Here is a 19203-nt window from a genome sequence, read left to right on the forward strand (position 1 = left end):
TGTACTTTCCAATTCCTTAACATGTGCAAGATCTCTGCTCACTGTCAGTGAACGGAGAATATTCCTGTTTTCACCCACAGGACATGAGATTGGGGAGGGCAACCTTTCTGTCCTGTTTGCTACAATGTATCAGTCTGGAATTCAGGGGATTGTCTAGAGTGGATACAATTGTAACAAACCCTCAGGAGTGAGAAGCATCTTCTCTGTACAGGTTTTTTAGCCTTTGGAGTGATGGAAATTGGGAGTGTTCCTATGTGTAGACAGCAGGCAGCGGTGAGGGGTTAGGTGCATCATTGTGTTTGCACCCCAGATTCTTCGCACTTTTCAACATTTCCTTGTCAAACGTCTAACAAACGTATCCATCAACGAGATCTGGCAAGGACGACATTTTTTTTGTGGATATTTCATGTAACAGACACCCAGCAGGTTTTTTTTCATAATTTTGTGTTTTTCTCCTCCCTGCGAATGGTCATAAATAACATTGAGCCTGCAGGCTGGCTGGGATTTGTGGTGCTAGTTATGTCTATGGCTAAGGAGCAATTGAAGAGCAAATGACATTTTTCAGAGTCAGCCCCCCCCCCGCTCCCAATCTGATAAAAGGTTTCTCACTTTAATATAAAATAAGGATAAATATTTGCCCGCAGCCGGCGACGGACGCGGGGGTGAGAGCAGCCGGCGACGGACGCGGGGGTAAAAGTGAATGCAAACGACTCTAAGTAGAACATAAGGCACGAGACAGAACAGATTATATATATGGGGCGCTCTGGGGTTAGATGCCGCATGCGGAGCCGAGCGCTTCCATTCAGCAGCTGCAAATCCAGGAGACAGGTGGGAGCTCCGGACGTGTCCAGTGATTTATACCCCCCATATATACAGGGGAGGAGAAACACTAAACACCTATCTAAGGTGTTAGGCAGAGCTGGAGGACGTACTATCACAGCGGTGGTGAATGTGAGAGTTCCCGTCCTTGGAGACCCTGACTCACTGCTGCTATTTTCACTGTACACGTCGGTGCATTTAATCATCGAGCCACATAACTACTTTCTTATGTTGTGCTAATCTTGCACCAAATCTCCTTTCTCATATCACATCCAGAGCTGCATTCATAATTCAGCTGTACTGTCTTTATCCATTGCATGGTGTACACACCACGCCCAGCCACCCACCGAGCGAACCATAAGTCACAAGATTTCTCACTGCAGCTCTCGCTGTGACTAGAGCAGAAATGATTTAAGCTCCAGGTCAGCACAGGAAAGCGTTTGCAAACTTACTCAAAGTGACAGGTGAATGTAACCTGCTAATAATCTACCTGTACCTTTAAGTAACCGCTTCCCTTTAAGCATCTCCGCGCTCCGGTTTCTGCACTTTCCCTGCGTCTCTGGTGTCACTAAATCATCCTGATTCTGTGGAGATCGATTTCAGATACAGAGAAAAGGCAAAAAAAAAGTGAATAGCAGCAGCGAAGGCTCCGAGTATCGTACCAGCAGCTACAGTGACGCAGGTTGGGGGATAGGGAAGTGTACCTGGGGTGGGGGATGGAAGACGGAGCTGATCCCGGAGCCGCAGCCCCTCGAGTACCAGTGCCAGCACATACAGAAGACATATCCACCACACTTCTTTCTCCCGGTCTTGATTGCTCTGCAGACGACGGGGTGTGCAATGCTCAGCAGACGACGGGGTGTGCAATGCTCAGCAGACGACGGGGTGTGCAAGCCAAGTTTGAGGGCGGCCGGCCGGACAGAGCGGTGTGGAGAAGATCTACAACTGTTCATATCAATCCTCGCGCTCCGCAGAGTCTTTCATTCATGGACGACTTGTTATAAGAAGGCAGGACCCCCGGCTCCAGGGCTGCACCCTGCTCCCCACTCCGCTTTGGTATCTTTATGTATTAGATGTGTTTGGATGAAGGAGAAACGTGGCCGCGTCCGCACGCTCCGGCGTGGCTCCTAAGATTGGGGGTAAAGATGGAGAGAAGCAGCGATAACAAGCATGGTGCACAGAGCAGATATGAAGGCACGCTGTGTGTGGAGGACAAGGCAATCCATGGTGGTGGGCCAGGCAGATGGAGCCAGCACAAGAATCGTGAGCATGGGGAACCTGAAGCAGATGGGGGTCTCGCCCCGCCAGGACAGACGCAGGATGTGGGGCGGGCGCCATAGCTGGCCTTTCTCCAGGGCAGAACACGAGCGGAGCAGCGAAGGTCGTATCCCAAGGCAGAGCAGGAATCGAGGGCAGGACCCCGGGTGGAGGCAGCAGCACGTCCTCAGGTGGCCGGGCACCGTGCCCTGCACATATCAGCGTGATACCCCGGGTGCAGGGCAGGGAGACAGAGCGCGCGTCCTCGGGGCCAGGCAGGAGGGCACAATCCATAATGTGGAGCAGAAGTTACTGTGACTCTTAGCTACGGCGCGACTTAGAGTGCTGGATCAGCCACTGCAGGGTGATGTCTGCGGAGAGAGCGCACAGGGTGAGTGTAGAGCGCAGACACAGAGTAGAGAGAGAGAGGGCACAGGGTGAGTGTAGAGGGCAGACACAGAGAGAGAGAGAGAGGGCACAGCAGGGTGAGTGTAGAGAGCAGACACAGAGAGAGAGAGCACACAGGGTGAGTGTAGAGCGCAGACACAGAGGAGAGAGAGCACAGGGTGAGTGTAGAGCGCAGACACAGAGAGAGAGGGCACAGGGTGAGTGTAGAGCGCAGACACAGAGAGAGAGAGGGCACAGGGTGAGTGTAGAGCGCAGACACAGAGAGAGAGGGCACAGGGTGAGTGTAGAGCGCAGACACAGAGAGAGAGAGGGCACAGGGTGAGTGTAGAGCGCAGACACAGAGAGGGCACAGGGTGAGTGTAGAGCGCAGACACAGAGAGGGCACAGGGTGAGTGTAGAGCGCAGACACAGAGAGAGAGAGGGCACAGGGTGAGTGTAGAGCGCAGACACAGAGAGAGAGAGGGCACAGGGTGAGTGTAGAGCGCAGACACAGAGAGGCACAGGGTGAGTGTAGAGCGCAGACACAGAGGGCACAGGGTGAGTGTAGAGCGCAGACACAGAGAGAGAGAGGGCACAGGGTGAGTGTAGAGCGCAGACACAGAGAGAGAGAGGGCACAGGGTGAGTGTAGAGCGCAGACACAGAGAGAGAGAGGGCACAGGGTGAGTGTAGAGCGCAGACACAGAGAGGGCACAGGGTGAGTGTAGAGCGCAGAGAGAGAGAGAGGGGGGGGAGAGAGAGAGGGCACAGCAGGGTGAGTGTAGAGAGCAGACACAGAAGAGAGAGAGCGCACAGGGTGAGTGTAGAGCGCAGACACAGAGAGAGAGGGCACAGGGTGAGTGTAGAGCGCAGACACAGAGAGAGAGAGGGCACAGGGTGAGTGTAGAGCGCAGACACAGAGAGAGAGAGGGCACAGGGTGAGTGTAGAGCGCAGACACAGAGGAGAGAGAGGGCACAGGGTGAGTGTAGAGCGCAGACACAGAGGAGAGAGAGAGGGGGCACAGGGTGAGTGTAGAGCGCAGACACAGAGGAGAGAGAGAGGGCACAGGGTGAGTGTAGAGCGCAGACACAGAGGAGAGAGAGAGGGCACAGCAGGGTGAGTGTAGAGCGCAGACACAGAGGAGAGAGAGAGAGGGCACAGCAGGGTGAGTGTAGAGCGCAGACACAGAGGAGAGAGAGAGGGCACAGCAGGGTGAGTGTAGAGCGCAGACACAGAGGAGAGAGAGAGAGGGCACAGCAGGGTGAGTGTAGAGCGCAGACACAGAGTAGAGAGAGAGAGGGCACAGGGTGAGTGTAGAGCGCAGACACAGAGGAGAGAGAGAGAGGGCACAGGGTGAGTGTAGAGGGCAGACACAGAGAGAGAGGGCACAGCAGGGTGAGTGTAGAGAGCAGACACAGAGAGAGAGAGCACACAGGGTGAGTGTAGAGCGCAGACACAGAGGAGAGAGAGCACAGGGTGAGTGTTGAGCGCAGACACAGAGAGAGAGGGCACAGGGTGAGTGTAGAGCGCAGACACAGAGAGAGAGAGGGCACAGGGTGAGTGTAGAGCGCAGACACAGAGAGGGCACAGGGTGAGTGTAGAGCGCAGACACAGAGAGGGCACAGGGTGAGTGTAGAGCGCAGACACAGAGAGAGAGAGGGCACAGGGTGAGTGTAGAGCGCAAACACAGAGGAGAGAGAGAGAGGGCACAGCAGGGTGAGTGTAGAGCGCAGACACAGAGGAGAGAGAGAGAGAGGGCACAGCAGGGTGAGTGTAGTGCGCAGACACAGAGGAGAGAGAGAGAGGGCACAGCAGGGTGAGTGTAGAGCGCAGACACAGAGGAGAGAGAGAGAGGGCACAGCAGGGTGAGTGTAGAGCGCAGACACAGATGAGAGAGAGAGGGCACAGCAGGGTGAGTGTAGAGCGCAGACACAGAGGAGAGAGAGAGAGGGCACAGCAGGGTGAGTGTAGAGCGCAGACACAGAGGAGAGAGAGAGGGCACAGCAGGGTGAGTGTAGAGCGCAGACACAGGAGAGAGAGAGAGGGCACAGCAGGGTGAGTGTAGAACGCAGACACAGAGGAGAGAGAGAGAGGGCACAGCAGGGTGAGTGTAGAGCGCAGACACAGAGGAGAGAGAGAGAGGGCACAGGGTGAGCGTAGAGCGCAGACACAGAGGAGAGAGAGAGGGCACAGCAGGGTGAGTGTAGAGCGCAGACACAGAGGAGAGAGAGAGAGAGGGCACAGCAGGGTGAGCGTAGAGCGCAGACACAGAGGAGAGAGAGAGGGCACAGCAGGGTGAGTGTAGAGCGCAGACACAGAGGAGAGAGAGAGGGCACAGGGTGAGTGTAGAGCGCAGACACAGAGGAGAGAGAGAGGGCACAGCAGGGTGAGTGTAGAGCGCAGACACAGAGAGGGCACAGGGTGAGTGTAGAGCGCAGACACAAAGGAGAGAGAGAGGGCACAGGGTGAGTGTAGAGCACAGACACAGAGAGAGAGGGCACAGGGTGAGTGTAGAGCACAGACACAGAGAGAGAGGGCACAGGGTGAGTGTAGAGCGCAGACATAGAGAGAGGGCACAGGGTGAGTGTAGAGCGCAGACACAGAGAGGGCACAGGGTGAGTGTAGAGCGCAGACACAGAGAGAGAGAGGGCACAGCAGGGTGAGTGTAGAGAGCAGACACAGAAGAGAGAGAGCGCACAGGGTGAGTGTAGAGCGCAGACACAGAGAGAGAGGGCACAGGGTGAGTGTAGAGCGCAGACACAGAGAGAGAGAGGGCACAGGGTGAGTGTAGAGCGCAGACACAGAGAGAGAGGGCACAGGGTGAGTGTAGAGCGCAGACACAGAGAGAGAGGGCACAGGGTGAGTGTAGAGCGCAGACACAGAGGAGAGAGAGAGGGCACAGGGTGAGTGTAGAGCGCAGACACAGAGGAGACAGAGAGAGAGGGCACAGCAGGGTGAGTGTAGAACGCAGACACAGAGGAGAGAGAGAGGGCACAGGGTGAGTGTAGAGAGCAGACAGAGGAGAGAGAGAGGGCACAGGGTGAGTGTAGAGCGCAGACACAGAGGAGAGAGAGAGAGAGAGAGAGAGAGAGAGGGCACAGGGTGAGTGTAGAGCGCAGACACAGAGGAGAGAGAGAAGGCACAGGGTGAGTGTAGAGCGCAGACACAGAGGAGAGAGAGAAGGCACAGGGTGAGTGTAGAGCGCAGACACAGAGGAGAGAGAGAGAGGGTACAGGGTGAGTGTAGAGCGCAGACACAGAGGAGAGAGAGAGAGGGTACAGGGTGAGTGTAGAGCGCAGACACAGAGGAGAGAGAGAGAGGGTACAGGGTGAGTGTAGAGCGCAGACACAGAGGAGAGAGAGAAGGCACAGGGTGAGTGTAGAGCGCAGACACAGAGGAGAGAGAGAAGGCACAGGGTGAGTGTAGAGCGCAGACACAGAGGAGAGAGAGAGAGGGTACAGGGTGAGTGTAGAGGGCAGACACAGAGGAGAGAGAGAGAGGGTACAGGGTGAGTGTAGAGCGCAGACACAGAGGAGAGAGAGAGGGCACAGGGTGAGTGTAGAGCGCAGACACAGAGGAGAGAGAGAGGGCACAGGGTGAGTGTAGAGCGCAGACACAGAGGAGAGAGAGGGCACAGGGTGAGTGTAGAGAGCAGACACAGAGGAGAGAGAGAGGGCACAGGGTGAGTGTAGAGCGCAGACACAGGAGAGAGGGCACAGGGTGAGTGTAGAGCGCAGACACAGAGGAGAGAGAGAGAGAGGGCACAGGGTGAGTGTAGAGCGCAGACACAGAGGAGAGAGAGAGAGGGCACAGAGTGAGTGTAGAGCGCAGACACAGAGGAGAGAGAGGGCATAGGGCGAGTGTAGAGCGCAGACACAGAGGAGAGAGGGCACAGGGTGAGTGTAGAGCGCAGACACAGAGGAGAGAGAGAGAGGGTACAGGGTGAGTGTAGAGCGCAGACACAGAGGAGAGAGAGAGGGCACAGGGTGAGTGTAGAGCGCAGACACAGAGGAGAGAGAGAGGGCACAGGGTGAGTGTAGAGCGCAGACACAGAGGAGAGAGAGAGGGCACAGCAGGGTGAGTGTAGAGCGCAGACACAGAGGAGAGAGAGAGGGCACAGGGTGAGCGTAGAGCGCAGACACAGAGAAAGAGGGCACAGGGTGAGCGTAGAGCGCAGACACAGGAGAGAGAGAGGGCACAGGGTGAGTGTAGAGCGCAGACACAGAGGAGAGAGAGAGGGCACAGGGTGAGTGTAGAGCGCAGACACAGAGGAGAGAGAGAGAGGGCACAGGGTGAGTGTAGAGAGCAGACAGAGGAGAGAGAGAGGGCACAGGGTGAGTGTAGAGCGCAGACACAGAGAAAGAGGGCACAGGGTGAGAGTAGAGCGCAGACACAGAGGAGAGAGAGAGGGCACAGGGTGAGTGTAGAGCGCAGACACAGAGGAGAGAGGGCACAGGGTGAGTGTAGAGCGCAGACACAGAGGAGAGAGGGGGCACAGGGTGAGTGTAGAGCGCAGACACAGAGGAGAGAGAGAGGGCACAGCAGGGTGAGTGTAGAGCGCAGACACAGAGGAGAGAGAGAGGGCACAGGGTGAGCGGAGAGCGCAGACACAGAGGAGAGAGGGCACAGGGTGAGTGTAGAGCGCAGACACAGAGGAGAGAGGGGGCACAGGGTGAGTGTAGAGCGCAGACACAGAGGAGAGAGAGAGAGGGCACAGCAGGGTGAGTGTAGAGCGCAGACACAGAGGAGAGAGAGAGGGCACAGGGTGAGCGGAGAGCGCAGACACAGAGAAAGAGAGGGCACAGGGTGAGTGTAGAGCGCAGACACAGAAGAGAGAGAGAGGGCACAGGGTGAGTGTAGAGCGCAGACACAGAGGAGAGGGCACAGGGTGAGTGTAGAGCGCAGACACAGAGGAGAGAGGGCACAGGGTGAGTGTAGAGCGCAGACACAGAGGAGAGAGAGAGAGAGGGCACAGGGTGAGTGTAGAGCGCAGAGAGAGCACACAGGGTGAGTGTAGAGCGCAGACACAGAGGAGAGAGAGAGGGCACAGGGTGAGTGTAGAGCGCAGACACAGAGGAGAGAGAGAGAGAGGGCACAGGGTGAGTGTAGAGCGCAGACACAGAGGAGAGAGAGAGAGAGGGCACAGGGTGAGTGTAGAGCGCAGACACAGAGGAGAGAGAGAGAGAGGGCACAGGGTGAGTGTAGAGCGCAGACACAGAGGAGAGAGAGAGAGAGGGCACAGGGTGAGTGTAGAGCGCAGACACAGAGGAGAGAGAGAGAGAGGGCACAGGGTGAGTGTAGAGCGCAGACACAGAGGAGAGAGAGAGAGAGGGCACAGGGTGAGTGTAGAGCGCAGACACAGAGGAGAGAGAGAGAGAGGGCACAGGGTGAGTGTAGAGCGCAGACACAGAGGAGAGAGAGAGAGAGGGCACAGGGTGAGTGTAGAGCGCAGACACAGAGGAGAGAGAGAGAGAGGGCACAGGGTGAGTGTAGAGCGCAGACACAGAGGAGAGAGAGAGAGAGGGCACAGGGTGAGTGTAGAGCGCAGACACAGAGGAGAGAGAGAGAGAGGGCACAGGGTGAGTGTAGAGCGCAGACACAGAGGAGAGAGAGAGAGAGGGCACAGGGTGAGTGTAGAGCGCAGACACAGAGGAGAGAGAGAGAGGGCACAGGGTGAGTGTAGAGCGCAGAGAGAGGGCACAGGGTGAGTGTAGAGCGCAGACAGAGGAGAGAGCGAGGGCACAGGGTGAGTGTAGAGCGCAGACACGGGGCAGAGAGAGAGGGCACAGGGTGAGTGTAGAGCGCAGACACAGAGGAGAGAGAGAGGGCACAGGGTGAGTGTAGAGCGCAGACACAGAGGAGAGAGAGAGAGGGCACAGGGTGAGTGTAGAGAGCAGACAGAGGAGAGAGAGAGAGGGCACAGGGTGAGTGTAGAGAGCAGACAGAGGAGAGAGAGAGGGCACAGGGTGAGTGTAGAGCGCAGACACAGGAGAGAGAGAGGGCACAGGGTGAGTGTAGAGCGCAGACACAGAGGAGAGAGAGAGGGCACAGGGTGAGTGTAGAGCACAGAGAGAGACGGCACAGGGTGAGTGTAGAGCGTAGACACGGGGGAGAGAGAGAGGGCACAAGGCGAGTGTAGAGCGTAGACACGGGGGAGAGAGAGAGGGCACAGGGTGAGTGTAGAGCGTAGACACGGGGGAGAGAGAGTGGGCACAGGGTGAGTGTAGAGCGTAGACACGGGGGAGAGAGAGAGGGCACAGGGTGAGTGTAGAGCGTAGACACGGGGGAGAGAGAGAGGGCACAGGGTGAGTGTAGAGCGTAGACACGGGGGAGAGAGAGAGGGCACAGGGTGAGTGTAGAGCGCAGACAAGGGGGAGAGAGAGAGGGCACAGGGTGAGTGTAGAGCGCAGACAAGGGGGAGAGAGAGAGGGCACAGCAGGGTGAGTGTAGAGCGCAGACACAGAGGAGAGAGAGAGAGGGCACAGCAGGGTGAGTGTAGAGCGCAGACACAGAGGAGAGAGAGGGCACAGGGCGAGTGTAGAGCGCAGACACAGAGGAGAGAGAGAGGGCACAGCAGGGTGAGTGTAGAGCGCAGGCACAGAGGAGAGAGAGAGGGCACAGGGTGAGCGTAGAGCGCAGACACAGAGAAAGAGGGCACAGGGTGAGCGTAGAGCGCAGACACAGGAGAGAGAGAGGGCACAGGGTGAGTGTAGAGCGCAGACACAGAGGAGAGAGAGAGGGCACAGGGTGAGTGTAGAGCGCAGACACAGAGGAGAGAGAGAGAGGGCACAGGGTGAGTGTAGAGAGCAGACAGAGGAGAGAGAGAGGGCACAGGGTGAGTGTAGAGAGCAGACAGAGGAGAGAGAGAGGGCACAGGGTGAGTGTAGAGCGCAGACACAGAGAAAGAGGGCACAGGGTGAGAGTAGAGCGCAGACACAGAGGAGACAGAGAGGGCACAGGGTGAGTGTAGAGCGCAGACACAGAGGAGAGAGGGGGCACAGGGTGAGTGTAGAGCGCAGACACAGAGAGAGGGGGCACAGGGTAAGTGTAGAGCGCAGACACAGAGGAGAGAGGGGGCACAGGGTGAGTGTAGAGCGCAGACACAGAGGAGAGAGAGAGGGCACAGCAGGGTGAGTGTAGAGCGCAGACACAGAGGAGAGAGAGAGGGCACAGGGTGAGCGGAGAGCGCAGACACAGAGGAGAGAGGGCACAGGGTGAGTGTAGAGCGCAGACACAGGAGAGAGGGGGCACAGGGTGAGTGTAGAGCGCAGACACAGGAGAGAGAGAGAGGGCACAGCAGGGTGAGTGTAGAGCGCAGACACAGAGGAGAGAGAGAGGGCACAGCAGGGTGAGTGTAGAGCGCAGACACAGAGAAAGAGAGGGCACAGGGTGAGTGTAGAGCGCAGACACAGAGGAGAGAGGGCACAGGGTGAGTGTAGAGCGCAGACACAGAGGAGAGAGGGCACAGGGTGAGTGTAGAGCGCAGACACAGAGGAGAGAGAGAGAGGGCACAGGGTGAGTGTAGAGCGCAGAGAGAGGGCACAGGGTGAGTGTAGAGCGCAGAGAGAGGGCACAGGGTGAGTGTAGAGCGCAGAGAGAGCACACAGGGTGAGTGTAGAGCGCAGACACAGAGGAGAGAGAGAGGGCACAGGGTGAGTGTAGAGCGCAGACACAGAGGAGAGAGAGAGGGCACAGGGTGAGTTTAGAGCGCAGACACAGAGGAGAGAGAGAGGGCACAGGGTGAGTGTAGAGCGCAGACACAGAGGAGAGAGAGAGGGCACAGGGTGAGTGTAGAGCGCAGACACAGAGGAGGGAGAGAGAGAGGGCACAGGGTGAGTGTAGAGCGCAGACACAGAGGAGAGAGAGAGAGAGGGCACAGGGTGAGTGTAGAGCGCAGACACAGAGGAGAGAGAGAGAGGGCACAGGGTGAGTGTAGAGCGCAGACACAGAGGAGAGAGAGAGAGGGCACAGGGTGAGTGTAGAGCGCAGACACAGAGGAGAGAGAGAGAGAGGGCACAGGGTGAGTGTAGAGCGCAGACACAGAGGAGAGAGAGAGGGCACAGGGTGAGTGTAGAGCGCAGACACAGAGGAGAGAGAGAGGGCACAGGGTGAGTGTAGAGCGCAGACACAGAGGAGAGAGAGAGAGGGCACAGGGTGAGTGTAGAGCGCAGACACAGAGGAGAGAGAGAGAGGGCACAGGGTGAGTGTAGAGCGCAGACACAGAGGAGAGAGAGAGGGCACAGGGTGAGTGTAGAGCGCAGACACAGAGGAGAGAGAGAGGGCACAGGGTGAGTGTAGAGCGCAGACACAGAGGAGAGAGAGAGAGGGCACAGGGTGAGTGTAGAGCGCAGAGAGAGGGCACAGGGTGAGTGTAGAGCGCAGACAGAGGAGAGAGCGAGGGCACAGGGTGAGTGTAGAGCGCAGACACGGGGCAGAGAGAGAGGGCACAGCAGGGTGAGTGTAGAGCGCAGACACAGAGGAGAGAGAGAGAGAGGGCACAGGGTGAGTGTAGAGCGCAGACACAGAGGAGAGAGAGAGAGGGCACAGGGTGAGTGTAGAGAGCAGACAGAGGAGAGAGAGAGGGCACAGGGTGAGTGTAGAGCGCAGACACAGGAGAGAGAGAGGGCACAGGGTGAGTGTAGAGAGCAGACACAGGAGAGAGAGAGGGCACAGGGTGAGTGTAGAGCGCAGACACAGAGGAGAGAGAGAGGGCACAGGGTGAGTGTAGAGCACAGAGAGAGAGGGCACAGGGTGAGTGTAGAGCGTAGACACGGGGGAGAGAGAGAGGGCACAAGGTGAGTGTAGAGCGTAGACACGGGGGAGAGAGAGAGGGCACAGGGTGAGTGTAGAGCGTAGACACGGGGGAGAGAGAGAGGGCACAGGGTGAGTGTAGAGCGTAGACACGGGGGAGAGAGAGAGGGCACAGGGTGAGTGTAGAGCGTAGACACGGGGGAGAGAGAGAGGGCACAGGGTGAGTGTAGAGCGTAGACACGGGGGAGAGAGAGAGAGGGCACAGGGTGAGTGTAGAGCGCAGACACAGAGGAGAGAGAGAGGGCACAGGGTGAGTGTAGAGCGCAGACACAGAGGAGAGAGAGTGGGCACAGGGTGAGTGTAGAGCGCAGACACAGAGGAGAGAGAGAGAGGGCACAGGGTGAGTGTAGAGCGCAGACACAGAGGAGAGAGAGAGGGCACAGGGTGAGTGTAGAGCGCAGACACAGAGGAGAGAGAGAGGGCACAGGGTGAGTGTAGAGCGCAGACACAGAGGAGAGAGAGAGGGCACAGGGTGAGTGTAGAGCGCAGACACAGAGGAGAGAGAGAGAGGGCACAGGGTGAGTGTAGAGCGCAGAGAGAGGGCACAGGGTGAGTGTAGAGCGCAGACAGAGGAGAGAGCGAGGGCACAGGGTGAGTGTAGAGCGCAGACACGGGGCAGAGAGAGAGGGCACAGCAGGGTGAGTGTAGAGCGCAGACACAGAGGAGAGAGAGAGAGGGCACAGGGTGAGTGTAGAGCGCAGACACAGAGGAGAGAGAAAGAGGGCACAGGGTGAGTGTAGAGAGCAGACAGAGGAGAGAGAGAGGGCACAGGGTGAGTGTAGAGCGCAGACACAGGAGAGAGAGAGGGCACAGGGTGAGTGTAGAGCGCAGACACAGGAGAGAGAGAGGGCACAGGGTGAGTGTAGAGCGCAGACACAGAGGAGAGAGAGAGGGCACAGGGTGAGTGTAGAGCACAGAGAGAGAGGGCACAGGGTGAGTGTAGAGCGTAGACACGGGGGAGAGAGAGAGGGCACAAGGTGAGTGTAGAGCGTAGACACGGGGGAGAGAGAGAGGGCACAGGGTGAGTGTAGAGCGTAGACACGGGGGAGAGAGAGAGGGCACAGGGTGAGTGTAGAGCGTAGACACGGGGGAGAGAGAGAGGGCACAGGGTGAGTGTAGAGCGTAGACACGGGGGAGAGAGAGAGGGCACAGGGTGAGTGTAGAGCGTAGACACGGGGGAGAGAGAGAGGGCACAGGGTGAGTGTAGAGCGCAGACAAGGGGGAGAGAGAGAGGGCACAGGGTGAGTGTAGAGCGCAGACAAGGGGGAGAGAGAGAGGGCACAGGGTGAGTGTAGAGTGCAGACACAGAGGAGAGAGAGAGGGCACAGGGTGAGTGTAGAGCGCAGACACAGAGGAGAGAGCGCACAGGGTGAGTGTAGAGCGCAGACACAGAGGAGAGAGCGCACAGGGTGAGTGTAGAGCGCAGACACAGAGGAGAGAGAGCGCACAGGGTGAGTGTAGAGCGCAGACACAGAGGAGAGAGAGAGGGCACAGGGTGAGTGTAGAGCGCAGACACAGAGGAGAGAGAGAGGGCACAGGGTGAGTGTAGAGCGCAGACACAGAGGAGAGAGAGAGGGCACAGGGTGAGTGTAGAGAGCAGACACAGAGGAGAGAGAGAGGGCACAGGGTGAGTGTAGAGAGCAGACAGAGGAGAGAGAGAGGGCACAGGGTGAGTGTAGAGCGCAGACACAGAGGAGAGAGCGCACAGGGTGAGTGTAGAGCGCAGAGAGAGGGCACAGGGTGAGTGTAGAGCGCAGACACAGAGGAGAGAGCGCACAGGGTGAGTGTAGAGCGCAGACACAGAGGAGAAAGAGGGCACAGGGTGAGTGTAGAGCGCAGACATGGGGCAGAGAGAGAGAGGGCACAGGGTGAGTGTAGAGCGTAGACACGGGGGATAGAGAGAGGGCACAGGGTGAGTGTAGAGCGTAGACACGGGGGAGAGAGAGAGGGCACAGGGTGAGTGTAGAGCACAGAGAGAGAGCACAGAGAGAGGGCACAGGGTGAGTGTAGAGCGCAGACACAGGAGAGAGAGAGGGCACAGGGTGAGTGTAGAGCGTAGACACGGGGGAGAGAGAGAGGGCACAGGGTGAGTGTAGAGCGTAGACACGGGGGAGAGAGAGTGGGCACAGGGTGAGTGTAGAGCGCAGACACGGGGAGAGAGAGGGCACAGCAGGGTGAGTGTAGAGCGCAGACACGGGGGAGAGAGAGAGGGCACAGGGTGAGTGTAGAGCGCAGACACGAGGGAGAGAGAGAGAGAGAGAGAGGGCACAGGGTGAATGTAGAGCGCAGACACAGAGGAGAAAGAGAGAGGGCACAGGGTGAGTGTAGAGCTCAGACACAGAGGAGAGAGAGAGGGCACAGGGTGAGTGTAGAGCGCAGACACAGAGGAGAGAGAGAGGGCACAGCAGGGTGAGTGTAGAGCGCAGACGGGGGAGAGGGGGCACAGGGTGAGTGTAGAGCGCAGACACAGAGGAGAGAGAGAGGGCACAGGGTGAGTGTAGAGCGCAGACACGGGGGAGAGAGAAAGGGCACAGGATGAGTGTAGAGCGCAGACACGGGGGAGAGAGAGATGGCACAGGGTGAGTGTAGAGCGCAGACACGGGGGAGAGAGAGTGGGCACAGGGTGAGTGTAGAGCGCAGACACGGGGGAGAGGGAGAGAGAGAGAGAGAGGGCACAGGGTGAATGTAGAGCGCAGACAGAGGAGAAAGAGAGGGCACAGGGTGAGTGTAGAGCGCAGACACAGAGGAGAGAGAGAGGGCACAGGGTGAGTGTAGAGCGCAGACACAGAGGAGAGAGAGAGGGCACAGGGTGAGTGTAGAGCGCAGACACAGAGGAGAGATAGAGGGCACAGCAGGGTGAGTGTAGAGCGCAGACGGGGGAGAGGGGGCACAGGGTGAGTGTAGAGCGCAGACACAGAGGAGAGAGAGAGAGCGCACAGGGTGAGTGTAGAGCGCAGACAGAGGAGAGAGAGAGGGCACAGGGTGAGTGTAGAGCGCAGACACAGAGGAGAGAGAGAGAGAGAGGGCACAGGGTGAGTGTAGAGCGCAGACACAGAGGAGAGAGAGAGGGCACAGGGTGAGTGTAGAGCGCAGACACAGAGGAGAGAGAGGGCACAGGGCGAGTCTAGAGCGCAGACACAGAGGAGAGAGAGGGCACAGGGTGAGTCTAGAGCGCAGACACGGCAGAGAGAGAGGCCACAGGGTGAGTCTAGAGCGCAGACACGGCAGAGAGAGAGGCCACAGGGTGAGTCTAGAGCGCAGACACGGCAGACAGAGAGGCCACAGGGTGAGTGTAGAGCGCAGACACGGCAGAGAGAGAGGCCACAGGGTGAGTGTAGAGCGCAGACACGGCAGAGAGAGAGGCCACAGGGTGAGTCTAGAGCGCAGACACGGCAGAGAGAGAGGCCACAGGGTGAGTCTAGAGCGCAGACAAGGCAGAGAGAGAGGCCACAGGGTGAGTCTAGAGCGCAGACAAGGCAGAGAGAGAGGCCACAGGGTGAGTCTAGAGCGCAGACACGGAGGAGAGAGAGGGCACAGGGTGAGTCTAGAGCGCAGACACGCCAGAGAGAGAGGGCACAGGGTGAGTCTAGAGCGCAGACACGCCAGAGAGAGAGGGCACAGGGTGAGTCTAGAGCGCAGACACGGCAGAGAGAAAGGGCACAGGGTGAGTCTAGAGCGCAGACACGGCAGAGAGAGAGGGCACAGGGTGAGTCTAGAGCGCAGACACGCCAGAGAGAGAGGGCACAGGGGGAGTCTAGAGCGCAGACACGCCAGAGAGAGAGGGCACAGGGTGAGTCTAGAGCGCAGACACGGCAGAGAGAAAGGGCACAGGGTGAGTCTAGAGCGCAGACATGCCAGAGAGAGACGGCATAGGGTGAGTCTAGAGCGCAGACACGCCAGAGAGAGGGGGCACAGGGTGAGTCTAGAGCGCAGACACGGCAGAGAGAGAGGGCACAGCATGCCCACACCTCACCTATGTTGTCCTTCTCTTTGCAGGAGATGGAATAGCAGCAGATTTCCCGGTCCTGTATCATTGACAGGTGCCTGGGTGGAGAACATAAAGGTCAGTGACGTCATCAGCAAACCAAACTATCATGAGACAAATGGAATGAGTCTGATAATCCGGCACATGTACGGCCTGATTAGTGCCGGAATAAAATAATAATAGGTTGCATCGGTGCAGATCTGCACTTCCAAACATGCGCTGCGGACCGGGGTGGCGCCATTTCTGGGTGAAAAAAAAGCAGCCATGATTTTCTCATGCTCGACAATCCAAAAATCCTGTAAGCGTCTTCGTTTTCTGACCTGTAGTAGTAAATAAGGCTACTGCTGTTTATGATTTTTTTTTTTTGCCATGTTTATGATAGACAACCCCTTGAAAAGGCTCAGCGCATCCGAACTATAAAGTTTAGTGCTCACATTTTCTCGATCAGCTGCCGCTCGTCCAGTGCGCTCGGGAGGTCTCGCTTGTTCCCAAGAACCAGAACCTGCAAACAGATAAATCAGGTCAATACGACACAGTGTCCTTATCCTCCAAGCCAAAAGTAATTGTGGTGTTAATGGGTTAATATCTGCAACTTTTCAGTAAACATTGGGGGGGATTTATCTTGCCCATTTTAAACTATTAGAAAAAAAGTTTTAAAAGTTGTAAAAAGTTAAATTTTCACAATTTTACAACTTATGGCAATTTCTTTTTTTTGTTTCCTCCCCAGTTTTCACTCCAGAAAATGCTGCACCCTTGAATAAATTTGGTGCATTACTCTGTTTGCTGTCAGTGATATATATATATATTTTTTTTTTCTATCCAGAGGTAAGAACGCTTACAAAGCAGACCCTTCTCATCACACACCCTCCCCTGTGAGAAGTCTGGGGTTGAATAGGGAAGCGGTCATGTGAGTGGGCTCTGAACTAGTCTCACACACGCCATGGGAAATCTTTGTGTAGAAGCTCCCCTGCGGGGTGGATTTCAGCAGGTGATTTTCACTTTACTTTTTTTTTTTTTTTTTTTTTTTTTTTTTTTTTAGAGTATCAGGTTAAGGAAAGATTAACTCTGCACATAGAGGATCCCTGAGACTGGAGGAAACTGAACCAAACCCTCAGTGGCGAGATGCAGCAGACCTGTACAGGGCCTAAAGACGTAAATACAAGTGTTACCACTCACTGACAGCAAACAGAGGTATTCACAATGGAAACTTGTACTTCAGTCATTAGTGGTGCTGGCGGGGGGACACTCACCGGTATACCCTGTAACTGCGGCTTTTCCAGCAGATTGTGCAGTTCATTACGAGACGCTTCTATCTTCTCGCTATCGGCAGCGTCCACCATGTACCTGCGGAGGAGAACGGTCACACAGATTAGCGAGGACTCTATTAAAGGGGCGGCCACTGTTCTCAGGATTCCTGGGGCTCCCCGGGCCGATGCATTATGACCAGCCGCGCTGTAATATGCCCCGTCCTGATTCGCCCTCTTATCTCACACGGCTGAGACACAAGATGGTATAACTTACACTATGGCATTGACGCCCCGACAGTACCGCTCCCACATGCTGCGAAAGCGAGGCTGCCCCCCAATGTCCCAGATCTGAAAAGGTAAGAAATGACATACAGTAACCGCCAGAGACATCTCCAGACACGATGTGTCCACAATCGTCTGGGGACATTTTAAGCTCATTTTCAAAACCTCTGTTTGCTGTCAGCAAATGAGACATTTTATGCATCCATCTATAGGCTGAAAACTGATGGGAATACGCAATCAACCCCTTTCTGACATGTGCCGTAAATGTATGCGGAGGGCTTAAGACGTGTGTTATACAGTCAGCATCTGCCTCTAACAAAAGCAACATATGTGTAGTGCAATGTCATGAAGGCATCTGTTTGGGCGCCAACCGCCCGCTCCTCCCAAAACTATTGCAGGGAGTCATTGGGCTACTGCCGGTCCCCCTATAGCCATCTTTGCTCTACTGTGAGTCCTCTTTCCGGACTTCTTATGAGAGCGGTAATTTTCCTGTGTTCCACAATGCCGTATTATTATGGCACATACAACAAACAAACACAGGTCCAAGTCCCCTATGAAGAAATAATAATAGTTTTACAAAATATAAAAAAGTCTGGATCTTTTCCTTTTTCCCCCAAAGCAAAAAAACAAAAAATTGTGCCAGGGATATTTTTACTGTAAAGACTAAACCCAAACACCAGCGAAAGAATTTTTTTCCCACTTTCACTTAACTTGGATTTTTCCCCTGGTGTTCAGGACATTATACACCAAGCCCTCATATAAGGGGATGTCGATGAGGAACTATGGAGGTCATGGCTCTGAGAAGGAGGAAAAAAACTAAAGCGTAAACACAATAATTGGGTAAAAGTCAAACATCACAAATCCCTCCTGTCCAGCTCTGGTAACAATGTGTCAGTGCAGGAGGCTTCCATCTAGATTGTTGGTACAATTGTATCCATTCTGCTGTGTGAACTGGAATGGATCTATTCACTGACAGCAAGCAGAGATCCCGGAAACAGCAGGGATCCGGCTTATTCACAGAAAACCACCCCTTTAACCCTTCGCCATCTACTCACCTTGATGGTGACATTTCCTTTTGTCACTTTCCTCATGTTGAAGCCGACGGTCGGTATCATGTCCTCGCTGAACTGACCTGACTACGGGAAGAGACCAGAAGAAGCGTCAACATGGCGGCCACAGTCAGCACAGCACCGCCGACCTCCCTGCCACATACATCACTGAGCGGTGACCAGTGTATCGGACGGACACAGGGGCCGCAAGAGCCGGGAAACAGACAGGTCCACAGGCGCTGGGACTTGTAGGCCCTTATATACTGGAATGTTGATGTATTGTATTCTGGGACTTGTAGTTCACTGTATGCTGGAATTTACAAGCCAAAGCAAGAAGAGGCGTGTGGTTCATTATATGCTGGGACTTGTAGTCCCCCTTTTGGGCACTGGGACTTGTGGTATATACAATGCTGGGGGCTCGCCGTCCCCACTTTGGCCCTTTGGCACGCTGGGTGCTTGCCGTCCCACTTTGGCCCTTTGGCACGCTGGGGGCTTGCCGTCCCACTTTGGCTCGCTGGGGGCTTGAAGGCCCCCACTTCGGCACGCTGGGTGCTTGCCATCCCACTTTGGCTTGCTGGGGGCTTGAAGGCCCCCACTTCGGCACGCTGGGTGCTTGCCGTCCCACTTTGGCTCGCTGGGGGCTTGAAGGCCCCCACTTCGGCACGCTGGGTGCTTGCCGTCCCACTTTGGCCCTTTGGCACGCTGGGGGCTTGCCGTCCCACTTTGGCCCTTTGGCACGCTGGGGGCTCGCCGTCCCCATTTTGGCACGCTGGGACTTGTGGCTTATGACATTCTGGGACTTGCAGTCCGCACACGCTTCTCCCCGCACTGACCGCCCTCCTCTCACCGCTATGACATTGACAAAGGTGGTCTTTCCCGAGTGCTGCAGCCCCACCAGCGTCAGCTCCATCTCCTCCTTCCAGAACAGGGAGCGGAACCAGTCCAACAGCCGAGACAGGAGGGACAGCATGGCGGCTCCGGCGGGGGGCGCTCTGCTCAGGACTGGGGGGACACAGGAGCCGAAACACACTGAGACCTCAGCAGCAGCATCCGCCTCACCGGAAGCGGAAGTGCCGCCCGTGTGCGCCGGGGCCAGAGCCAGGCTCCCTCCAGCGGTGAGCCGCGGAACTGACAGCCCCTGCCCATAGCAGCGGTCACCTGACTACAACTCCCATGATGCCACTGCACGGGCGGCCATAGCCGGGGATTATGGGAAATGGAGTTCAGCCTCTGATAACGCTGACTGTAGTCATTGGTTGGAGACAAAGATAGAGAAAGGGCGCAGAGATTGGTGTCCACGGCAACCAATCAACCTCCAAAGAAAGGGGGACTCTGGTAGCTATTAGTAACGGCTTTCCTTTACGTAA

The 19203-nt window shown here is 56.3% G+C and overlaps 1 protein-coding gene across 1 annotated transcript; it reads right to left on the reverse strand.

The window, feature by feature from the left end:
- Positions 1–567: 567 nt before the first annotated feature.
- ARL8B (ARF like GTPase 8B) lies at positions 568–18939 on the reverse strand. The gene is made up of 7 exons (XM_073645032.1): positions 18684–18939; positions 17843–17923; positions 16780–16853; positions 16509–16602; positions 15693–15760; positions 15247–15317; positions 568–2447 (listed from the first exon to the last, which is right to left on the reverse strand). The coding sequence occupies exons 1-7, from the start codon at positions 18804–18806 to the stop codon at positions 2398–2400; spliced, it is 561 nt and encodes a 186-aa protein (XP_073501133.1). The 5' UTR covers positions 18807–18939; the 3' UTR covers positions 568–2397.
- Positions 18940–19203: the final 264 nt, after the last annotated feature.

This window comes from Phyllobates terribilis, unplaced genomic scaffold (genome assembly GCF_046119375.1).
Source record: "Phyllobates terribilis strain yellow unplaced genomic scaffold, ASM4611937v1 Scaffold_8__6_contigs__length_399053987, whole genome shotgun sequence".
Taxonomy (NCBI): Eukaryota; Metazoa; Chordata; class Amphibia; order Anura; family Dendrobatidae; genus Phyllobates; species Phyllobates terribilis.

What these genes read in the sequence shown, in the direction of transcription:
- ARL8B (XM_073645032.1), bottom strand. Translation starts at nt 18,806, where the DNA reads ATGCTGTCCCTCCTGTCTCGGCTGTTGGACTGGTTCCGCTCCCTGTTC. An exon ending in AAGGAAATGTCACCATCAAG is followed by an intron (nt 16,854 to 17,842) that starts GTGAGTAGATGG and finishes TTACCTTTTCAG; the next exon opens with ATCTGGGACATTGGGGGGCA. An exon ending in CAAAGAGAAGGACAACATAG is followed by an intron (nt 2,448 to 15,246) that starts GTGAGGTGTGGG and finishes CTCTCTCCGCAG; the next exon opens with ACATCACCCTGCAGTGGCTG.